This window comes from Amphibalanus amphitrite, unplaced genomic scaffold (assembly GCF_019059575.1).
Source record: "Amphibalanus amphitrite isolate SeventyFive unplaced genomic scaffold, NRLGWU_Aamphi_draft 000444F_arrow, whole genome shotgun sequence".
NCBI classification, from domain to species: Eukaryota; Metazoa; Arthropoda; class Thecostraca; order Balanomorpha; family Balanidae; genus Amphibalanus; species Amphibalanus amphitrite.
The window spans coordinates 397,453-422,371 of NW_024881938.1; the positions used below are offsets into that span (position 1 = coordinate 397,453).

General features: G+C 52.6%; 1 protein-coding gene across 1 annotated transcript in view; it reads right to left on the reverse strand.

Moving 5' to 3' along the window:
• Positions 1-722: 722 nt before the first annotated feature.
• LOC122391556 (afadin-like) overlaps positions 723-24,919 on the reverse strand; it is a 92,164-nt gene continuing 67,967 nt past the window's right edge. Inside the window, exons 12-28 of the mRNA XM_043385597.1 lie at positions 23,024-23,194; positions 20,176-20,284; positions 19,034-19,179; positions 15,915-16,014; positions 14,940-15,094; positions 12,141-12,264; positions 11,142-11,291; positions 9,606-9,744; positions 9,041-9,159; positions 8,106-8,255; positions 7,590-7,729; positions 6,998-7,116; positions 4,654-4,737; positions 3,873-4,330; positions 3,466-3,657; positions 2,631-3,103; positions 723-2,283 (exon numbers count right to left, since the gene is read on the reverse strand). Of these exons, the coding sequence (XP_043241532.1) occupies positions 2,076-2,283; positions 2,631-3,103; positions 3,466-3,657; positions 3,873-4,330; positions 4,654-4,737; positions 6,998-7,116; positions 7,590-7,729; positions 8,106-8,255; positions 9,041-9,159; positions 9,606-9,744; positions 11,142-11,291; positions 12,141-12,264; positions 14,940-15,094; positions 15,915-16,014; positions 19,034-19,179; positions 20,176-20,284; positions 23,024-23,194 (3,037 nt within the window). The 3' untranslated portion in view covers positions 723-2,075. The remainder of the gene's footprint in view (positions 2,284-2,630; positions 3,104-3,465; positions 3,658-3,872; positions 4,331-4,653; positions 4,738-6,997; positions 7,117-7,589; positions 7,730-8,105; positions 8,256-9,040; positions 9,160-9,605; positions 9,745-11,141; positions 11,292-12,140; positions 12,265-14,939; positions 15,095-15,914; positions 16,015-19,033; positions 19,180-20,175; positions 20,285-23,023; positions 23,195-24,919) is intronic.

The following is a 24,919-nucleotide window of genomic DNA, read 5'->3' on the forward strand; positions in this document are numbered from 1 at the left end:
ACAGAGCGTTCATAATGACATTTGTGTAAAACAGGCACAAGCTTCACTAGCTCACATTGCTTGTCCCGTGTTCCTTGCTAATGGAAAGCATTCGAAAAAAATGACCAGACTGTGAAGATACAACAGGGATTATTTGCATGTTCGAGGCCATACAGATATTCACAAAATGCACCCGTTTGACCTATTTCAAAGGTCATTCACAGTTAGATTCTGCTTTATAATATGACCTCGCCATCTTGACGTTTTTGCCTGACGGGGTTCGAACTGAAGTTCCAGTTAAATAACCAATTGATGTGCGACGTCACACGTCACATGACAGAAAACTGTAAAAGATTAATGCAATGTGGATGTTCCATCCGTTTTGGTTCGTGGGGTATGTCGCGCCTTGCCAACCTGATAAAGATTAAAAACCGACGAGCGGCGACCGGGGGACAGCGGCACAATCTGCTCGCTGACGTGAACCCAGCGCCATCTGCACTATGCGGGCAGTCGTGGTCTAGCCACCAGCCCCAGAGGCGCACATAGGGCGCTAAACGGCTTGCGCTACAACCGATACGGGCTAACCTATCAAGAAAAAAGAAAAAAAAAAACACTATCCAGCAAGCACGAATCGTCATGAATTTCTCGCCAGCCAAGCCAAGCCATCCTCGCGTCTCACCTCCACAAGCTCGCTATGCCCACATCACCATTTCCCGCTATCCCTCTTGTCTAAAACTCAACTATGTCGTGTGTTTTCGTGTATTTGCTCAGCAATAACAATTCTCTCTCCCGATTCGCGTCGCGGTCGGTGCGGCGCGGGGTGCGCGGGACGTGCACTATGACGATGACGTGTGTGACGCGCGAGTGACGTGAGGTGAAGGTGAGGCGCGCGCGGGTGATATGAGTGTGACGTGCAGCCAATCCACTGCCGCGTGACGTGACGTCATCCCGACGGCGTCACTGTCAACATGATCAGACTGGGAGTGGACGAACTGACAGCCCAATCACAAGCCGTGGCCGTGAGTGAGACAAAATCGCCAGGCAGCAATAAATAACCATGCAAAAGCGACAAATCTCTGCATCCTATTGCTACACAACAGGGAATCTCAAAACGTCATCTAAGGTAAGTGGAATAAAACAAGAGCGACTGGAATTGTCGTTTCGGCTCTACAAAATGACAAGGGCAAGACGGCTCAAGCACAGCCACAGGGGCACATAGGAGGGAATATCGTAGAAGGACCGCATCAGCTGCCGCGAGTTCACAAGTCGAGACAAGCTGCCACTAGTGTGACGGAGTTGACACACAGTCGACCACAGATATGTTCGATAGGACGAGATCTTATGACAGATCACTCAGATATATGACGGACAGAGAAACGAGATGACATGTCGGACCTAGATACTGTCATGGAATGACAGATCTTCGGGTAAAAATGAGAACACATTGCGGCTAGTCCGGGCAGACAGAGACTGCCATTGCCGGCGGAACGGTGCTGCCGAGAGCTGCGAAATTACAACCGAGCCAAGTCGGCAGTCCAGTCGGTAGGGACCAAATCTCAAATGGAAGGGGTACACAAAACCAGATTCTCCGCAGCAATGCTTTCATACCGCATGATGAGACAACACTGCTAAAAACACGATCCCAAGACGGACAATAACTTAGAACCTGCTTTCAGTGCATCATAGTCCTACTCCGGTCAGAAACAGGAATCCCGACATCGACAAACAGTTCACCGCCGCATCAAACAGTGCACAGACCACGAAAAAGCATCGTAACAAAACGTATTACAGTATACTGACCACAGGCTGGCCCCGTTGTCTTAACCCGGGGATCCTCTCACACACTGCATCAGCGTCCGGATTGCGAGCGGCGTTGACGGTCCCACCGCTCACGGTTCTTGCAGTTCATACAAGGTCGCAGAGAACCACAAATCACTCAGTTGGACCATCTCATGACCGGAAAACTCATCACTCACACCCTAAAAAGTCAGTCACAGAAGAACTAATCCTGCAGTCTCCGTCCTGCATAGACAGTTGATGAGGTTCACTCCACTCTCACTCTCACTCATGACTCTCTGAAACTCCACAGCGGCGACTCAGGGCGCCGCCCGGCCGCCTGCCTTCAGTTCAATCTCTCGCTGTCTGCTGCTGCTTGTCGAGCGCTGATTGGGCGTTCCCGGCTCGCCCGACTCGACAGCGAACATCTTCATCTTCTCTTTGAATGAGAGCCGCTCAGGCAGCGGACTGCCGGCCGGCCGCTGGTGGCTGTTCTCCAACTGGGCCAGACGGCGAGTGCGAGGGTCCCTGGCGCGGGGAGGGGGGCGGGAAGATCAATAAAGATACACACAGGCTCAACAAATGTGATGTAGCGGTGTTCCACCTAAACATCGCACAGTCACCCAGGCATCAGACTGTCGCTGGTTGCTAGCACTCCACTGCTTTATCCTCATGAGCAGACGTCAAACCACCTAACTATGTCAAGCACGCGTATAATAGGACAGCCGATTAAGTCTCGCAGCACCCCTAAAGCCATCTCATTCACTTAGATAGCGGTGTGTTGTTGGGACTTTGGGAGTTTTCGGGCGGACTCGTGTAGGCTGTCAAACGCCCTCATCCATGTAGGAACCGTTAGTGTAACCCCATTCACTCACCTGTACACCTCCTGAGCGCCGATGACTCCCGGTGTGGACACCACGTTCAGCGTCACGGGCGGCTGCTCGGGCAGCCGCTCCGCCTCCGTCTCCTCCTCTGGCTGCGGTGACGGCGGTGACTCCGGCTCCGTAAACTGCACTCGGCGCGCGGCCGCTGGCTGACCGTTCTGCTGACCCGCCGGACTGCCGCCGCCCACCGCCGCCGCCATGATAGAATACGACACAGAGCGGACGGGCGGCGGCGGCGGCGGCGGGGTAGCCAGCACTGCGTCCAGCCGCTGGCCGGCCTGCTCCTGCGCCTGGCGCCGCTGCGCCTCCTGCAGGATGCGCCGCTCGGCCGCCTGCGCCTCCTCGAGCTCCTGCTGCATGCGCCGGATCTCCTGCTGGCGGGCGTCCAGCGCGGAGCCGGAACCGGAGCCGGGAGCGGAGCCGGTACCGCCGCCCGTGCTGCTGCCGCCGTCACTGGACGACAGCTGCGGGAAAGGAAGAGAAAGAATAGAAGGTTAGACCGTCAGGCCAAACACTTAGTCGAAAACAACTCTTAATGAATGATTATACCAACGCGCACAAATCTGACAAAGGGCAGAACGAAATAAATGATACCCAAACAAGGGTAGCGAGGAAGCTGCCAGTCAATAGTATTACCCACCCCTATAACCAGTCAGCTGCATGTTTTACACATTGCATGCGCATAGCAGCTTCGAACCGATATGACCTCTGCCACAAATAAGCACAGCGTTATGCAGTAACTGCCTCCAAAACGTCCCGTCTCGGTCTTCTCATCCAGTGTTGAGACGTCCACCCTCCCACACCCCACCCGTCTCCGCCCTCTCACCCCATTGATCCGTCCATTGACCCGGTCGGCCGGTGCCGGCGTGGGCCCCGGCGAGGAGACCTGAGGCTGCCAGTGCCTCTCCGGCGTCCCGCCGACTGTCGAGTGGCGCAGCAGGAGGTTGTTGGAGCTCGTGTTGTCCATCGGCAGGTAGCGCAGGTGGTCGTGCTCCGACACTGAGCGAGCCATCGCCATCTGGGAGAGAAAGGTAAGGGGAGGGATCAAGGGTGATCGTTGTGCCAAGGAACAACGCCAATGGCGAATATTCAGCTACCCTGGGATATATCACCTGTTTCAGCTCTTAGCCCGCCACCCTAAGCAACTGACATAAAACAAAAGTAGATCGCACCACAGCCAGCCGCGTGAACAACATAGCTCCTTGACCACATACTTCTAGTAACCAAACCCACCTGTGGTGGCGCCCCGGGCGGCTGGTACTGGTAGTGCACCAGCGGTGACACCGGCTCCGGCTGGTGCAGCGACGACTGGTGCTGGTGCCGCGGCGGCGTCTCCGGCAGCTGGTGCAGCGAGCCGTGGTGCTGGTGCCGCGGCGGTGTCTCCGGCAGCTGGTGGAGCGAGCCGTGGTGCTGGTGTCGGGCCGGCGAGGGCGGGTAGCGCAGGGACTGCTGTCCAGGCGGGGTCTCGGTGGGCGGGTGGCGGTACGGCGCGGTACCTCCTGCGGTACCTGCGGCGGTACCGGCCGGCTGGTACCGGTACTGGTGCAGGTTCTGCTCGGAGCGCGCCCGGCTCGGCCGTGGCGGGGTGACCAGTGCCGCCCCGGCGGCTGACAGTCCGGCGGGGGCGGCCGGTCGCGCGGGGCCCGCGCCGGACCGTACCGGGGACAGCTCGCCGCCGCCGCCGGCCGCAGCTGAAATAGAGGGTGTCGGATGGTCAGAGGCGCACAGCTGATACACAGCTGGGGGTCAGTGGGCCGCAAGTGGTATCAGCAGAAATCACTATCGGCTGAGACAAGCCCACATAAACTACGAAATAAGCTGAACAGGACACAATTATTAAGCAGAATAGTTAAGAATTCAAAAGTTCCTTTTCGAAAAGTCCGATAAGCAGGCAAATCATTTTACGGATATATTGACCAGATACTGACTCCCTAATGCACTGGTCATATTCAACACCGTGTAAATGTTGACCAAAGGGAAAACTCATGACTGTTCCATCGCAGCCGGTACTCACAGTTGAGCGAAGGCACCGACTTGGAAGCCTGTATCCTGGCCTGGTGGATGGCCGCCGGGTCCCTACTGCTGTCTCGAGGCCCGCCTGAAACACGGACAGACTTCGTCAGCACGGGGTAACGACAGCTGCAGCAGTCGAGGGTAGTCGTGCGAGGTAAAATCATAGAACAGAATCCGATAGGATAATATCTTTCGTTGCGTAGGCAGCTAGAACAGCGATTAATCGGGCTGATGGTAATGCCATTTTGATGCCAAACGACGAAGAGAATTTTACTCATTTTCTCGAGATGGCATGAATGAAACACACGAACAAAAGAAACACACAAGCTCGAATAAAAAAGTTATCCAAATTGAAACATCAAAAAGGTCGACACGAGGGAACAAGAAAAGGGCAACAGCAAATGCCAAGCGAGACGTTACAAGCTATTGTATGCAAAACGACAACTGATGACGGAGAATCGGAAAAATGAAGCAGAGAGTGACAAAATAAACAAACTAAACACACCAATTAAAACGTAGTGCTCATCTATCATCGCAGTCACATCAAATACAAAAGTAATAATTGCAGTCATTCCGTCTCAAAACAATGAAAAGCAGAACATACAGCGACTCTGCGAAATAAACATCAATCCGTCAAAAAAGACATGTGCAATGCAGGAAGATCTACGACATGGAACCGCGACTTAAACGTTCTTGGACCCCCAAATAAATCAACAAAACATTGCTGGCATGCCTCATTCCAACTGAAGCCCAGCCTAACGTCAACCACCCCTCACAACACAGACACAGAGAGGGCAGGGCAAATACATAGACACATTCATAAGGCAGAACGTGCAGTGCTGTCTCACTGAGTCGTCGGCCGTTCTTCAGTATTCCCCGTAGCGGCCGGTAGCGTCGGCGTGGCTCCGGGCTGCCGTCACTCTCGCTCAGTTCGGGGCACGAGCGGGCCAGACGGGCGCGCTGCAGACTGGCCGCGGCTCGCCGCCGGCCCGGCCGCCGCCGCCGCTCGCCAGGACTGGCAGAGGACGAGTCGGCCGCCCCCGGGCTGGCCGGTGGAGAGCCCGGCCGGGCGCCGTCCACTGGGCTGGCTGAGGTTAGAGCCGGGCTGGAGCTGCTGCCAACCAGCCGCTGCTGCCGCTCGTCATAGTGCCACGACGAGCTGGGACCGGCACCAGACGACTGGCGGGAGCTGGTATTGTTATATTGCTGTTCCTGGGAGCGAGTCTGACTGCTAGTGTTGTAGGAATCAATAGAGGCAGCAGACGGCTTGTAGTTGCAGTTCGTATCTGTCTGAGATTCGACTACCCGACTTGCATCCTGCTCGTATCCCTGTGTCGGATTTGACGTGGTGGCTCCAAACTGCTGCTCGCCTCCGCACTGGACAGAATTCTGCGACCCATACCGTGTCTTTGGCTGCTGTGGTTGCAGCAGCTGCTGCTGCTGGGATGTCGTAGGGTCACCACTACGATCTCGCACCTCCCCCGCTGACACCGGTCGGTTCAGTCCCTGAGGCACCGCATCACCACGCAGCTCCATGGCCGAGCGGGCTCCTTTCGCCGCCGGGAGCCGCGGACCGGCCGGGTACACCTCATCCCTCCTCTTGGACCGTGGCGGAGGCAGCTGGCCGCGCGGCGCCGGGCTGACGAACAACTCCGACACAGATCCATCCTCCGACTGACAGGTCACGCTCGTACACGGCTGCGAGGCTCGCCGGTCGGCGGTAGGGGACCGGAGACCTCCACGCGGTCTGCTCAGCCGTCCTCCAGCCACTGGTGAGGTCGGAGCCGCTGGGTACGAGAGTCGTCGTCCATTACGCCCCGCCCGGCCCGGTGAGAGGTCGCGCAGATCGTTCGGGTTGGTGAAAGGCGGCGGTGAGACGGGCAGGCCGACGAAACGGTCACAGCCGGCGTCCAGGCGACGGGAGTTGGGAGACGGAGAGCGGCCTGTGATGACGTAGGTGGAAATGACAGGGGCGCCGTTAGACGGGGATGTTGTGAGTCACATGGACATGTTAGTGTAAAAGCAAGCGATACAGATAGTCCCAACATTAGTATTGGCATCAGAGCAATTAGTCCATCCACCAAAGCACGCAAGAAGATACGAGCTGTTAGCTTCACATGCAATAGGCATGTGCCAGGAAAGATTAAATGTCAGCTGGCAATCCACCATTGTATTCTGCGCACAATACAAACCATCCCTAAAGCAAATTGACTGATCCACCCCTTTCATGTTTTCGCTCAGCTAAGACGAAGCCGCACCACCCTACCTCAAAATGGAGCCCGAGTTTCACCAATGCCCTTCACCATCATGCACCCAAGCCTCCTACCACCTCAGCCTTCACCCACCTCTGGTCATGACGGGCGATGGCTGAGAGAGCAGAGTGGTCAGCCCGTGGTAGGCGGCCGCCTGTTTGGCCACCAGCAGGTTCACCACGGGTCCGGTGCGGGTCATGTACTCGGCGGCCCTGGAAGAGAGGGGTGGGTACAGAAATCAACAACTCGTATGACGATCGGGATCCTGCAGCGTTCAGCACAGCCCATCACCAATCGTAAACATCATTGTTCTAGGCTGATTTAACACACCACACCAAAATCTACTACATTGCCTCACGCCAACCCTCCCCATAACTTACCCCTCTCCATCCAAACTCACAGGTCTTGTTGCGAAACTCAAGATCAGGATTTGTCCGCCCACCTAAGCCCTCCGAATAGCCCTCCCCCCCCCCCCACACACACACACCTCGCCCCGACTCACTGTTCCTGTGACACTCCGATCAGACTGTGTATGTCAGGTCTCCCCTTCCCTTCCCCGACTCACTGCTCAGTGTGACACGCCGATCAAGCTGTGTCCGTCCCTCTCGCCTTCCCCTTCCCACCAAACTCACTCTTCCTGTGACACTCCGATCAGGCTGTGTCCGTCTAAGCTTCCCCAACTCACTGTTCCTGTGAGACGCCAATCAAGCTGTGTCCGTCCACCTCACACAGCTGGTCGCCGGCCGACAGTCGCCCGTCCAGGTCTGCGGCGCCGCCTCGCACCACCGATTTGATGTAGATGCCAGGCCGGTCCATACCCGCTCCCTGCGCCATTAGAGGTAGGGTTAGAGCGTGATGCGACGGCAAACGATACTTGGAAGCCATGGATGTTAGCTTGTAGTTGACTGCCAGCTTTAATGACAAAAGTTTAGCAATTATTATCAGGAGACTGTGGGCGGCGACTTTATACTCATTAACAAGATTCTCTCATTCATCAATTTTAACTTTGTATACCAAGATGTGTCGCAGTATACACAAACGAGAAGACTACAAAACCTGCATCTCAAATAGCCAGCCAACAGCGGAAAATCATGTCGATCAACAATTGCAACGAGTTAGCAAATGCACGCCATCGAGCTCATGTCCTACGTCTGGCTCACAATATTCTTATACCAGCCGTCCTGTGCTCGTCGTGCCTTACCTTGGCCGCCACGATGCTGAGTCCCATGCCGGTGTTGGTCTTGTGCAGTCGCAGCTGTTGGATGACCGGCTGTTCGTTGCCAAACGGAGGGACGCTGGCCAGGGAGCGAACGGAGAGGGACGACTGGCTGCGACTGGTCTGCTGCTGCTGCTGCAATGAGGGGCATAAAGTGAGGGACTGAGGGGGATGACTGACCGCGACTGGTCTGCTGCTGCTATGGAAACTGGTCCGGGGGGGGGGGGGGCACCCGGACTACAGTGGTCATCGGCGTATGGAAAGGTCCGACTCGATCGTGGAACACGGAGGAATCAACACAGCGAAACGCAAGGTCAGACAGAGGAACGGTTGGGTTTTTATTCTGCCCCTAGAGACAGTAAATAGAATAATCCAATAAAAGCCAACGAATAATGGAAAAGACAACATAAAAAGCAAAAAGAGATTAGAATCACAATTCTTCCCTCCGTATTTCAGAGAAGGTGGAGCTTGAGCTTTGCATATGTATAGCCGTTTCATGTTAAACTGATAATACGGCAGAGAGAAGATATTCCGTCGTCGTACGAATTATTTTCGACTCAATGCTCAGTCCCACTTCTCATCAGCTCGACACGCAATACGACCGGGAGGGCCATCGACTGTTGCTGGGCAGGATGGTAGGCATTAGCAGGGCTTCATCGAACGGAGGAAGGTCGACCAAAATCGCTGCAGGATCGACCGTCCATCACTGCTCAGCGGTATCGATAGACCTAGAACAGTCATGTATTTCAATTATACATATCATTACTGAAAAATCAATTAAATGACATAAGTAATTCACATGGCAACTTTACCAGAAATACTTACTGCAACCAAGCTAAAAGGCATCAAGCTGAAGGCTACGTCGTAAACGACTTTCATTCACCTACCACTCTCTCTATTTCCCGTCACCGTGCGCCCACCTGCAGTTTGGTGAGGTCCTGGTCGGTCATGTAGATGGTCCAGTAACCCCAGCTGGTGGGCTGTTCGCTCATCCGAGCCAGGCCGGCGTGTTGCAGAGGCGCCAGGAACTCGGCCAGACCTGGGTATGGAGAGGGAATAATTATAGCCTGGTCAGGACATGTTATGTGGAACGGACGCGCAGGACACGACACATCGTCTTCAAACTGCCGCCGTAAGGGTTACAAAGGCCCAAACATTAGCATTGGGAACTGCCATAGCCCAGCCCGTGAAGGATCTCCAAAAAACTTGAGCAGTCACCAGCAAGAAACCGTTACGTTAGAAGACAACACTTACAACTGCTCCTCATTACAATAAGCATTAGATCATAGCAAATACTAACATAGCCATGGCTCAGTGAATTCCTCCATCTCATTCTATCAGCGCTATTACGAACGGCAAGCCACCGTCTGCACGTACCGTTGGGAATGCCTCGGACGATATCACACGAGTACCCCTCCTCAGCGACTCATCCCATCGCATTCTACCAACGCTTCTATGAGCAGTCAGACCTCTTTGCACACGTACCGTTGGGGATGCCTCGGACAATATCACACGAGTATCCGTCCTCGGGTAGGAGGAACGGCAGCTGCAGGTCTCTGTCCTCCTCGAGTCGGACCTGGCGGCCGTCCTGGCGCGCCAGCTCGTCCGAGGTGCCCTCCGCCATCTGAGAATGGGGGGGGGGGGGGGAGTAAGAAATTCTCTGTCATTCAAGGGTACGGTGGAGAGGTATTAGTCAGAAATGCACTCAGAAATGCTGAAGGGTAGTGGTAGTGTAAGAAGCGCCCTCCATGAGCTGAGGATGGGACAAGAGACAGAAGTATCGTTCAGAAATGCCCTTTGCCACCGGTGTAAAAGGTCGCCGGTGGAGATCACTCAGAAGTGTTATCCACGAGCTACAAAGGACGGTAAGTATTCTTTTTATTAAACACCACATCACACTTATCCCGAATAAAGCGAGAGATCAAATGATTCACGTTACAGGTATACAATTTGATCGCGATGGCAGCAGTCTTCAAGGTGACACAATACTCGTAGGTTGGTAATCAGCGCATACTCAACAACAATTAACAGTCGCCATGCATTGCTTCCACGGTCGTCTACCCAACTGGTCTATACACTATTACAGGATAATATGCGAACACTAACAAGCAAGGCGACTGTATGATGCTGCTAACTCATATCTTCTGACCCCTGCTCCTCCCGCCCTCTCTCTCTCTGCTCCTCCGCTTTATCTCTCTGCTCCTTCGCTCTATCTCTCTGCTCACGGCGCGCCTCTGCGGCCCGATCGCCAGAACGTGGCCCATCCCAACTAATTGGTTTCCTCCGAAGATTAAATTCATTCCTAATGGGCCGAGCTCTCGGCGAAATGGGCACATCACCCTATTGCAGTTCAACCGGCCGAGAGATTACATTGGGCCGCACCGTAACAGCATAGTGCCTCCTGCAATCAATCATGCCAACTGACTGAGAATAACAACAAAAAGGTGCCCGTTCGAGCTGTTCATCCTGGGCTAAAATGGTGTTTTTATTCCCCAAGCGAGGGGCGCTGTAGATCTTGAATGGCGTCAGTGCTAGAACCAAAATAGACCACCGGATTTCCAGAAATACTGCTGTAATATTGCTGCATTTATTATGCCAGTTCGTCCCGTCCCGACAGACCGCCTATAACACTTCGCACCTTCACAAAAGACCAGTGCTCATTACGAGTGTTCCCCACAGATGAGTGTCCATACTCTATTCTGAGTGTTCGCTGAAAGACGAGTAGGCACTCCAGTCCCTCAAAATTAGTTCCTGAGTGTTTCCTGACAGAGTGAGTGCTCACTACGGAGTGTTTACCACATACGAGTACTGAAGCTGAGTGCTCCTGAATGAAGATTGATCAGTCGGAATATTTTCTACGGAGAAATGCTCTCACTCTTAGTAATTGCTCACTTTGAGTGTCCTTCACGAAAGCCACCTGCCGCCAGTTTCGAGTCCAACACAATAAATTACCGCCCGGCGCCCACCCACTCCGCTCAGCTCGGCCCAGCTACACTCAACTCCCAGCCCAGCGAGACTCACCCGGACGATGTTTTCCACGAGGTCGGGCGATATGGCCGGCTCGTCGCGGGCCGGGCGATAGCGACTCAGTATCGCCCTGAGCTGCAGTGAGTTGAGTCGGTAGCACGAGCTGCTCACCACACTCAGTTCATCCACTGTGGCTTTCGGCGCCTGCGACAAGAGCACAAGCATACACAAATAGAGGGGTCTACAGACACGTACGCTAAACGTTTGCATTAACAATTATGGTAGGCAAATTATGCTTTAGGCTCAATCAACTGTGATATTATTAAGTGCCCAAGACCTTCATGTGCATACAGAATCAGATGCAATGATTTATGAACGAATTGTTGGCATCAATTGGCAATGAATGTCCGACATTGACCACCACATAAATGTGCATTGCACGATCCATTCCTAATAAAAGAACAAGTGGTGAGCCGATTGGAGCTATTTGAGTGCATATCACCCATATTATTATGTTGCAGCAAGTATTCTTATTTTAGCGCCAATATTGACGGGTGGAAGAGCGTTTGCTAGCGCAACGACACACGTATGTGCATCTACACACTTACGAATGAAGTTAATTACACCGCGGAAGTATCGATTTACAAGAGGCAGCGATGCCAATTTGTGTGAGCCCGATCAGCCTGGCTCCGATGCCCTTTCGACTTCGGGGAAGGTGGACATAAGAGTAGCATACGCCGACATACCGGAAGAAGTCGGCTGAATCAAACGCAAATGCCTGTACTGTGAGCACTAAGACGCGCCTAATAGTTTTGCTTTTCAATAAGACTGCTAATATTTTGCTATTCTCGGACTAAAATCACGTCACAACGTGGGAAATGAGATGCCTGTAAAGTACAACAGCCCTCTAACTCCCCCTGAAGCTCACCACTCATTCAATATCTCACAGTCAATAAATGAGCGGCCTGCACCACCCTGCCCAGGTGGCAGTCGGCGGCCAGCTCCTATCTCACCCCTCTGTCCCCTATCTAACCTCCCCTCTATGCATCTCACCGTCAGTAGATGAGCGGCCTGCACCACCCGGCCCAGGTGGCAGTCGGCCGCCAGCTCCAGCCCCTGGCGGTCGGCCCACAGCTCGATGCGACTCAGACGACGCTTCAAACGAACTCCCCATAGTCTGTGGACGTATACACCACTCGTCACTGGATGAAACACGCTTCAAACGCACTCCCCACAGCCTGTGGACAGATATGTGAAGTCAGTCACTGGAGGAAAACACGCTTCAACGCACTTTGCATAGCCTGTGGACGGAAGAAGCAGTCAGTCATTGGATGCAAATATTCAATGAATACATCTCATTGCTGAACTAAGCAGATATCATCACTACAAATGTAAAAGTAAAAAAAAAAACTCTGAAAACCAAGGCTCTAAAACATAAAAAAGCTAAAAACATACGCCTCAATTTCTTATTTCTCTCTGTTAGCTTAGCAAATGCCATCACGAGCAAAACAAAAGTGAGAGCCTCTTTTGGCAAGGCATCGCAGTCCCGGCTCGCGTCGATGTTGTTTTGGATCGTTTGACTCAATATAATTCACCACCCCACAGCCAATGGACCATAATACTCTTTTTCAGCCCATTACAGAGCCACAAAACAAGGTTACGCCTATAAAAGTCACAACACCAAACGGCATAACATTATAACTACTATTAACGCCGCACACACGACTGCTAGCTCGCCAATAACCGAGTTAGGAGCCACCCAATCCAGCCATTACCCAATTCCGGAGCACGGCGGTGCGCTAGGGACCCGACCAGCAGCGCAGAGCAGACGTGCCGCGCGACCGACGGCGCCGCCCCACGCCAGTCCCGGCCCACATCGGGGAATTGGGGGTCGGAGGCTATGAAATCAGGGTATTATCGGCTGCGTGCGGAGCCGCCGGGACAGGTTTAGCGTGAGAGCATTGGAGGTTAGCGAGCTGGCAGTGGTATGCACTATTGTCCCTAGCGTTATAAAGAATGACCAAATGATTCAGCTGGTGGCATGACGATTTAATCCCGCCCCGAGAATAGAGTCATACCGATCGAAGCGCACTGAGAAGTCGCTCGATCTACAGGCCACCCTGAACATAGCGGTATAATGAAACTTCCCACGCATGACTAACATTGCTGCAACTTTCCTAGACACACGAAAAGTGCTTGAAATGAAATGCCTTGAAACGTAGCTAATGTGAGAGGCCTTTTATGAAGTCAGTTTCTTGACTTTAGAACCATTATCATTGTCATACTGCCATACTGCCATGGTCTCTCACACAGCCTCTGGCTGTGGCGTGTGTTCCCGTTATGTTCCAGGTCCGCTCCCGTTCCCGCACAATGACCTGACCTCTGGTCGACCTTGGATCAATTCGGTGCCCTCGATCGAACCTGATCGTGGCCGCGCGCCCGCCGGCGAGCTGGACAAACAGTCGGTCTGCCCGACAAACAGGGTTCTCTGCGGTGAATAATTCGGAGACGAGACGGCTCGATACCGACCGACCGGCAGATTGGAGCTCGACCGCGACTAGCCGACCACGACCGATAGGAGCCTGCTAGCAGCCGACCGACCGGCCGACCACTGGCAGATTGGAGCTCGACCACGACCTAACGAACCACCGAACGACCGACCGACCGATCGGAGTCATACCGACCGTGGCCTGGCAGACCGACCGACCAGCCGACCGGCTGATCGCAGCTCAACCGGCTGACCTACCAAGGCCCGAGCGTGAGGCGGCGGTTCCCCTGAGTACATGGCAGACACGCTCAGCTGCCCCCGCACGTAGCGGCAGCAACACGTGACTGGGCCACCGCGCCAGTAAGTTCATAAGGTGGGAGGGAAATATTTGCAGTGGCTGTCATAACTCCGCTAACAAAATATCTGGCGACCGTCGTTCTTATTTAGCTTTTTTTTAATCATTTGAACGGCTCATTGGAGAACTGATACCAGTCTTTTTCAGTCAGAGGTTTTCAGTCTGACAAGGACGCTTACATACGTATTATGCAATACTATAACCAATACGTGCTAATACAGTTTTACTTTTTGATGCCTTCTCAAACGCTGATAGGGCGCTATCTGAAGTCTAACTCAGCTGCCTGCTACTTGGCATCCAAATGTAATGTGGAACATCATTTTGCACTTTGAGTCTATTCAGGCTGCACTGTGCTGTCTGCCTGAATTCGAAAGGTCCTCAATCCATACCTAATACCCATACTATTCTCCCGCTCCACAGCTCAACACTAGCTACCCTCCCAGGCACCATTCATCCCCAGTCTCTCTGTTCATATCCGCAGCGACGTCGACCGTCCACCAAGCCCACTTCGTATCGCGTCGCCGGGCCGTCCGGCCGGCCGGCGAGCCAAAGCGGCTTACCGCTGGTAAACCGATACGGCGGCTGGCTGCACGGCACTAGTGCGGCTTCCAAGTAGCGAGCTGGCCGGCGTGGCCGATGACAGGGACGGCAGGCAAGTGCACTTACAACTTTTTATGGTGATCTGATAAAATATGATAATATGATAGCACAAAAAACGATGCAAGTTGATGATATTCTTTACATTGAAGTAATTTTGCGAAATTATCAGCCTACACTGGGGTTGGAGTTACAAACTGAAGAAAATATCATCTGAAAGCATACACCGACCGACAGCTTCCCTATGCCTTTCCGGCGAGTGAGTGAATTCATCCAAGCATCCTGTGGTTAATCATGATTTGTGACGACGACTATCACTAAATGCCCTTTTCTCCTTACGCTCTTCCAGGCTTCCTTCCCACCTCATATTCACACCCTAACGCTGTCTCACGGCCCAAACGCAGTCACCCACCTGCTGCAGTAGTTGACCGGTCCGTTCGTCACTACCCGGTTAAACACGCTCATGTTGATGTAGTGGAAGAGCTGTGAGAACAGCTGGATGGTGAGAGCGGCGTTCACCCGACAGCGGCACAGCAGTGCCATCGTGTTACCCAGGATACTGAGTATCTGCAGACAAGGGGAAGAGATGTCAGCCACTAGGATACTGAGGATCCTGAGTATCAGCCGAAGGGGAAGGAGGCGTCAGCCACTAGGATACTGAGTATCTGCAGACTGGGAACACTAGGAAACCGATGTAAAACACTAGGACTAACACTAAGATGTCAAACACTAGGAAACCGAGTACCTGTCGAAGGGGGAGGAGCCGTCAAACACCGAGACGCATGGCGTAAGGCAGGGGAGCGGCTGCCGAGCTACTTTCATGAATAACAGCCGAACAGAACACTGGGAGGGTGATTGCCGCATTTGATTTATGACAGGAAAGCGAAGCAAGTCGGACGAGCGCGGAATAGGGAAGTTTTCCGGTGATACTCGTAAACAAAGTGAATGGCTATTTGCCTGACAGGTAAGTGAGAAATACGGCGCCGTGCTTTTGGTCGTTCAACGTAGGTAAGAGTAAGCTGGAAGCCCGGGTGCCAAGGGAGAATTCAAGGCTAATGTCTGCTCAAGGCATGCCTAGCTTTCAATGTTAACATGCTTAGCCGTGCTGATCAATGACCAATGACCTTAGCAACAGCCGTGGGCCCCAGGTGCGTTGATTTGGAAGCTGGGGACGCCCCAGAAGCTCAGGACTAATGCTCTTAGCGCTCTCATTGATCAACTGAATTCCATCGGGATCAGCCAGTAATCAATCATAGCTTCAGACAACAGCAGCTAGCTCGGACGTCTACATAGTTGGAGTCGTGTTAGTGACAGCCGAGGGTACAGAGTTAGGATATTCAATCACGGCTCGTCACCCCCTCCCATCCTCTCTCCCCGTCCTCCTCACCTCTGCCGTGGTTCCTTCCTCCTCATTGGCATCGTCTCTATCCTCCAGGAACAGGCTGATTGAGTTGACCAGCTCGCCCTGAACACACTCCACGAGATGCCTGGAAACAGAGAGGCGCGGGCCATGTCAACCCTAGCCGAGTGAACGGTAACAGAGTAGCACCCACCCGCGAGACTCCACGTCAAAACCAGCCACCCGCGGGGACCCAGCAACAGAGACAAAGCGTCAAACACAGCCCAGTAAAGACACACACACACTCCACCAAGTACCTGGCGACTGGGAGGGTCATCAGACACGTCAAGCGCAGTCGAAGGACACCGGGTTCCGACAACAGAACAACGCAACCGTGAAACTCCATGTCAAACTCAGTCTGACAATAAAATTCCCAAGGTACCTATCTAGCAGTGGCAAGAGAGGGACAACAGCCACGTCAAACCCAGCCCAGACACACCGGGTTCTCGACAACAGAACAGCTCGACCGTGGGAATGTGTCAAACTCAGTCTAACACAAACACATTACCACCAGTATAACGCCTTTTGGGGCGACTAACGGAGCGAGCGAGAGGGTGAGCCTTGCACGTGCGAAATTTCGAGGGGGTACCTCCAGCTGACTTGTGCACGGCACCCTACTAACCGGTCTCTAACGATGTGCCAAATTTGAGCACAATCGTCCCAGCCGTTCTCGAGATCTGGAAGCGGCACCCTGCACGTGCGCACGTGCAAAATGGGTCCCAACTGACTTTTGCACGGCACCCTACTAACCGGTCCCTAGCCATGTACCAAATTTGAGCGCCATCGGTCCAGCCGTTCTCGAGATCTGGAATCGACCCCTGCACGTGCGCACGTGCAGCAGCACCCCAACTCCGGCACATGGATATGCATTGCCTAGTGGGTGCCTACCTGCATGCCAACTTTCAGCGCAATCGGCCAAGTAGTTACCGAGATATTGCAACAATTACAAAAGTGACACCTCTTCGTTTTGCACGTGGCACATGCATAAGGGGTCACCCACATGCATCGGGAATAGTCCAATACTTGGTAGAAGGAATGAAGATACCCTACAAAAAGTACCGCATGTAAATCGGTCAAGTGGTTGCTGAGATATAAGCGTCGCAGAATCGTGACCACGGCCGGCCCCGGCCGGCTGGCCGCTCATACTCAGAAATTTCCGTTATTCTACGTAAGACTCCGCTCGCTTCGCTCGCTCCGTAACAAACCCAGCAACAGAGCAGCTTCGACTGAGCATTCGCATTCACCCCGCGTCAAGCCCAGCCGGGCCCTACCCCATCAGAAACCACACGAGCTCGAGCAGGCAACATGAAAGGGACGTTAAATGACGATCAGCGCGGTTCGTCCGTTCGCTGATAGCGCCGCAATTCTGGGGACGTGTTCAAAGGTTGTGTCTCACAGGAAAAGCGCCGGTCTACCGTCCGCTTATAGCATCAGGCAAAGACACACCGTCAGACCGAGACACCTGGGCCGGGAGGCCGCTGGTGGGCTCCGATCGATGCGTGCCAATACTCTAGACGAGTGGGCGCGGGATCGCATTGCAAGACATTCCGCTGAGGACATGCACGAATTGCTACGTGGGCCGTGTACTCGTAGAGAGAGGTTGTCTCAGCTTAACCCGCGCCCTGATGGGGGGGGGGCCATTTTGGCCCCCCCTGTGGTTTTTCTTAAATAGCGAGAAAACGGCGGCGCGCAGCGCCGCCAAATTTTGGGTACCTTACCGGACATCAATTTGACACCTTCACACAAAATTTCAAGTCACAGGTCACCTCAGGTCAAGAGTTATTGAGGTCAAACTGAGGTCATGTTAGAGTAAAAATGAGCAAAAAACATGACATCTTGAAACGCTCACCAATTCTACAGTTAACAAGCAATTTTAAAGTTCTGTATGTGGTTGTGTAGAGAAAAAACGGCGCTACAAAACTGCTATCTCGGATTTTCGAAATTTTGGGATTTTGACCCCCAAAAATAAAAAAAATGATTTTTTTTAGAAAAACTAAAAAAATCCATTTTTTCGAATTTCGAAAAAACCGGAATATATGTGATAGTCCCTGCGCTCTTCAATATACATACCAAATTTTAGATCGATACCTCTTTTTTTGGCCAAGTTATAGCGAAAAAACTGTTAAAAATTGATGACGTCAAATTTTTGAACTCAATTTTTAGCAATTCTAGACCTCGTAGCGCAAAACGGAGACCACCATTGAACTCCCCGTGACGAGCTGCATCGAATCGATACCCATTTTATGCAAAAATATCAACTTTGAAATTTGACCTAATTTGACCTGACCTTGACCTGACCTTGACCAAAACGTGACCTAAGCTGGCCCTAAAGTCTGTCTGACCCACATAATCGCATTTGTCATGTAAAATGGACCATAAAACATGTATCACACGACACTTTCATATTGTGACCCCCCAGTGACCTGACCTCTGTGACCTGACCTGGTATCAGTGACCTCAAATAGCAAAATATGTGTTTGAAGAACATTTTCCCATCGATGATTTTCAATGAAATGCATTTTACACGATTTTACAACGCATTTCTTGAAATGCCTGTAAACGGTGAAAATTCGACCTTTGACCTGACCTGTGACGTCATCGGTTTGACCGAGGTCAATGAAATTGGGTCACAAGGTAGTTCCCCGTTGGGGCTATCCAACACCGTTTACCGCTTGTCGCTATGTTGCGTGGTTCTCGAGATCTGAGGGGGGGGGGCAAAATGCCCCCCCCCCATCAGACCGCGTTGCTCGGCAGACCCCATCTGGGCGCGGGTTAAGGTGCTATTAAATATTTGATATACAGCACGGTTGCTTGGAGACGCCAACAAGACTGTACATACAGCGCACACTGAATCGTAAGCAAAGACAGAAAATACAGGTAAACAATATACCTTTGCAGCCGGAGATTTTAGCTAGAGGGAATCAACTACCGCTGAACCCATCTCACCACTGACTGGAATAACCATGACTCTTTCACTAATGTCATATGTCATAACACGAAACGTATGTCATAACACGAAACAGCCCCCTCCCGTCCGCCGGGCCGCCACTAACCTGAAGGCGGTCTGGGCACTCTCATAGTCTTTACTCGGGCCGTCACTGACTCACCTGAAGGCGGTCTGGACACTCTCCGCCAGGATATCCTGAGCCAGCACGCTGTATGGGCTGATGTGCCGGTCCTGTTTCAGAAAGTGCAGGTACTCAGAAGCGTTAGCCATCCAGAACGCCAGAGAGTTGGCGTCGTGCCGCCGCGTCTGAGGAAAACGGCGGGCACGTCAGCTGTTTGCAGTCAACAAAACACTTTACCAACTAAGTTCACTAACTTGCCCCAACCAACGGTAGAATAAGAAGCAGTTTTAATAATATAATCCACATACATTGGTAAGGTTAGTAATTACGATCTGTGGAAAATCGACTTCACATATTTCAAAGCGCTGTTAACAAAACGCCCTGGACCAGGATTCTTACCTTGCATCACATTCAATCACTTTACCTTCAACGCACATCGCAAACCTGTCGAAACATCTCCTCTGGACAAAAACCGAGAGAGCGCGGATTGATTGCCTGCCGCTAGCCGGACACAGACACTTGCGCAGAGCGTTTTTGTCCCGCTAAGGGTCTCGGTGATGGAGCCGTGCGCCGTCCCGGACGACGGACCGGCTGGCGACTGACGCAGCTCAGTCAGGCGCAGGGAATTGAGCTGGCGACCGGGGCTGGCTGGGGTGGTAGCCTGAGCTGGCCAGGATAGCTGGCCGGGGGAGAGAGCGGTCTGAGAGGACGGAATTGATGGAGACAGCCGGTTCCGGGTGGTTGGGATGAAGACGGGATAGAGAAGGAGACACCCGGGTGGAGACATGGCGGTGTTTGGTAAAGAACGCCGTGCAACGCCGTGCATCCCCAACGCCAGTTTAGTGATAGAAGCGAGCGCTTCAGCTAGATAGCCGAAACCCCATCGAAACGGGATAGCTTGGGTCGATTGAAACGAAATAAGAAAAGGATAGATAATGTAACTGATAGGAGACAATTGGAAACGAGAGAGAAAATACGACTGTGAAAGAAAATGGGATAAGCCGACCGGAAAGAAAAGGATTCGAGAACGGAAAATAAAGGAGAAAGAACGAAAGAGGAGCGAGTGGGTCTGGGTCTGGGTCTGGGTCTGGGTCTGGGTCTGGGTCACGGCCACCTGCCACCGAGCTGTTTCACAGATCACACGAAACCCATTGGCCGCCAGTGCGCCAATCGGAACCCACCTGAATGACGTCCTGGACCATGGCCGACACCTTGGCCAGCACCTCGGTCAGCTTGGTGGCCCGCTCGTCGGGCGTCAGCTCGCTCCGGTAGTGGGTGCTGGCGCGGAACCTGGCGGACACGGAGGGTGACGAGAAGTCGGTCAGACGCCGCGCGCACTCCTATATGCATACACGGAACATCCACCAGATATACGCACTCAAGATAGGTCGGTTCATAGCAATGCGCTGAATGACGGATAGCTCAAAGGTGGCCGTCTTCAGACACTTTGTCAGCCTACACATTCGTAGCATACGTCTTCATGCTCTTGTAGGATATGGTATGACAACCCATAGGTCATCAGCGACGCTCTCACCATGTCCTAGAGACTAGCACGTGTTTCACGAGCGCTGCCAACACAAGGTGAGTTTGATTCCATGATCCAGCACATGTCAATATCAGCAGTACCTTATTCACATGATTATATAGGGGATAATACACATTTATTGACACTGCCTTTGTTTGCCTTTAGCATTGTCACTATGCGGACGCCGACAGCGCTAATAGCACAATCAGCAAACCATCGAATCGTTCAAAGAGCAAGGCCCCAGAGAGACGCATGTACAAAACATTATGGAACACAATGAACGATAAGCTTGAAGTAAGGCGAACTGCCAGTGTATGAAAACAGTACTTTAAGAGTCGAATCTGGCGTTGAATAGAAACACGATAGCAGCTGTCTTGGTGAAAATGTAAGGCTTTCTATGGAGGATTCAAACAAGAAATATGTGGCACCATCCCAGCCAACAGCTCGACTGCGCGCTTCATGAGAGCGATGATAAACGACCATCCCGCGGCGGAAATGAAAGCGACGCGATCATCCCGATACCGCCTCCATTCCGCGCCCGGCCCAAATGAAATGTCCGGCCAACCGGCACCGCCAGAAATGCCGCCGCAATGGCACGGTCATTCGGCGACTCTGCAAATAACAGAGCGCCGGGACAATCAGGTAAATTGACGGCGGGGACCGGCTGCGACGGCACTGGCGCCGGGGGAATAATGAAGTGGAGCGCTCATATTGCACTGAACGGCCGCGGCCGGCCGTAACTAAACGAAACTGTCAACATGCAGCCAATACGGTAAACACCGTGGCGATAATTACAAACGATGCTGCTGGTACCGTCATTCAATACCTCAAAACACGCCGACTTCCACGAGTTAAAACTAAAATGCTGCAGATATAATATTCATCATCCCATAAAACAGCCCTCATTCCTGGAGAACTGTGCGAAAATGTCATGTGCTATAATATAGCTGCATTCTAAATCCCTCGTGCGTTGCGCAATTTGATTGGGCTTGTCCAATTGAATATTCCAACGCAATGCCGTCAGTAAGCTGACCTTCAAACGAATGTACGCAATACCTTGAATTATAGGTTCCTCTTGAAAGGCAAAATTGTGATCCGTGTGCAGCCTTGCGACCTATCTCCAGCCTCGTAACCCGTGTCCGGCCTGACACCTCTCATCCATCTTCGCTATAAAAAGTCGACCTTTGATGGAAGAGCGTACAGCACACTTCATTCTAACGTCACCTCCAAAGTCGCTGACGTCGAGCACCTCATAGACGGCGGACCTCCTGAAAGTGCCGACTTGAAGTGCGATTTAATTTCGCGGAGGCGACATTTTATAGCGGCCGTGGACGAAGTTAATACGGGCCCGTCCGGCCAGGAGAGGGCACGATGGCACTTCGCCGGCGAGATAGCGTCGCTGGACATGGCAGGAGTTTTAGCAGCGCAGCGCCAGCCAATGTCCAGTCGCGAAACGAAAACTCCAGTGTCCTAGAGCGGCGCGAGAGAAAAACGCTGTGATGCCAACAGTTTTGTTGTTTATCCTTCAACGAAACGAACGTGCGTGTCAGCAATTATAAACAAGAAGAAGATGGTTACTATTTTTTTTCGGTGTTTCTCCTTCTCAACATCAGCCGTAAGAGCTATAACACTACTTCCCTGGAACATCTTTGATAATTTTGTTATGACACTGCCGTTGCTTTTCGTCTGTCTTACCAGGAACAAATACTCCAAATCACACGACCGGCGCGTCATCCGTGGAAAACAGGCATCCTCTATCAGAACAGAAGTGGCGATCTAAGCGGCCGTCTGACAACCCATAAAAAACCCACTCTCGGACGTCTAGACGTCTGTGGAAATGACAACGTATCGCCACACGCCAGGGAGCGGTTCGCTCCGATCGGCAACTGATGGTGTTGTCACCGCTGTCGCATCAGTGGCTGAATCGGTTCGATTTGTTGGCGAATGCTCTCATTCAGGAAGGAGATAGCTTGTCAACATAGTCTTAAAAACGGAGTCGTGTTGTAACATATCTCGTCTGGATTGTTTGCACTCAACCAGACTGCTTTGACAATCCACACTGAAACACCGAATGGCGAAAGGCGGGACTATTCATATTGGCATTAGACAAGCTCCTCGTGAACAACAGTTGCTCAATTTTTAGGGTCTTATCCCGCAGGCTATGTGGTGGATAATATATGTATAGCAGCGCCGGTCAAGTCTTCCAACGCGAATGGCTATCCCTCAAATCGCTGTTGCATTTTGCATGTAAATTATTTATGCAGGACACTACGTAAGATGACTTTGTAAGAAGACTACGTAAGAACTAAGGACTATCGTTTACATTCCCACACCGATGGTTCGACGCGTGATGGTCAACTTACAGTGTACGCCAATTTAATTTTGGACGGTAGTTTGACCTGGCCACTGTCAACCTCTCAGGAGGCTGGAGAACTTGCCTGGCCGACATGTAGAGAGTATAGGTGGGCGACAGTTTGAACTGCACACTGTCCAATGTAACTCACCTCGCAGACATGTAGAGAGTATAGGTGGGCGCCAGTTTGAACTGCAGGCTGCTTGGATCCAGCTGGGAGATGACAGCTCTCAGGAACGCGTCCTCCGTCTCTTCCCTAAACTCGAGCACGGCTGGCAGAATGGCGTCGCTGCCCCGCCCGTAACTGGCGTATGTGGTCGACCTGATGGCACATCACGGATGTCGGTCAGCATCAGTCATGATAAGCGCTCATCTACTTCCCAAGGTCAGTGCAGTCGGTATATTGATGGGCAGTTGCGAAAGAACAGAACACTTACGACATGTCGCAAAACATCATGACAATTGCTGAGCACTGTGCAGTCAGCAAAGTGCAGCCACCGGTACAATTCAAGACATCCCTAGACAACAAATAGCACACATTCGGAATGCAACAGTCGCCCAGCCCATCCCATTATCCCCCGAACAGCGCATATATCGCCATTTCCGCTGACGTCCGCTCGACACAAACCGTCGGCGCCGCCCGCCAGCGCTCCCAAGAGTTAAATAACCGTCAGGCGACGCTCAGCCTTTCGATGCGGCGGAAATGAACGCTTCAAGCAGTCGACGGCGGCTGTCCCATGGAGCATTTAACACCGGTGGGGAGCCTAACAGGACGACCGGACATCGCCAGACGCCGGCCGATAACAAGCCAGCAACCACCACACACAATGGGACCAACTTCTCATATTCCGGATCGAGCGACCAGATTTCCCGTTGCCGAAGCGGACCGCTCGCCGTTCAGGGGTTTACTAAAGCACGCATATGACACATTGATTTCTATGATCAGCGTACTGTACAACTTCCCAGGAATGCAATATATACGATTAAGGGGCGAAGCCAGGTGCGGAAAAGCGGAAATAATTGAAGCATGATATTGAGACGTGGACATTCCGTAAGGCATTCCAGTGCTAGCCCGAGGAATAATGCGCCACAGCTATCTCCCATAATAATATGGAACGAGAACAAAGGTAAGCAATAAGCATGAACTATCTGTCACAATATTCATGATGAGCGTCGAATGTTCTAAGGCATCTTCACAAGAGGAGCGAAAGAACGAACACCAAACCCAAACGCTGATCATTGCTGCAGCCTAACAACATTCCTGGGCCCAGCCCAGCGGTCTCACAGTCCGTCTGCACGGCTCAGCTGCCGTAGTCACAGTACCATGGAGTCAGTTCCCGGGGCAGGTCGGCCATTTCAATAAATCTCGGCGCCGGCCGCCGCCGCCGCCGCCGCCGCCGCCGGCGGCACTGCCCGTGATATCCGGCCGCCCCTCCCCCCTCCCTCCCAGTCGCTGTGTTGTCGGTGGCGACGTCCCCGCCAGGTTAGCGGTGCCGGCAGCGACGGCGGCGACGGAGCGGGGCAAAGGTCAGCCGTCGAACGCACAAACGCCAGTGGAGGAGGCGATCAGCCCGGGAGGAGACGATCAGTGCCGGTCGAGACGATCAGTTTCGGAGGAGACGGACAACACGGTTGCAGGGGAGCTGTGGTTACCGCATACGCTGTGTGGGGTTGGATGGGAACCAGTCAAGTCTGTAGATACCGCGTGGGTATCGGCTAGGAGAGTACAGTGGCTTGGAATTGTGATGGGTGGACCCTAGACAGAGATAGCGACGGACCATTATGTGCGGTGATAGGATGCAATGTACGTATAAATTCTGTAATTAGGCGCATCTATGTAGTGCTGAAGATACAGATTACAGACACTCGCGCAATGTTGATGTTTGCGAAAATGGCATTTGCTGTGAGAAAATAGAATCCCGAGAGCCGTCATACATATTCGACCAGGCAATAGGTCGACAAGCTCTGACGTAGAGGGCTCCCTCCGCTTATCCTGATCCAATAATACCGTATCCCACGCCCACACAGCACGAAGAACGACGGGACG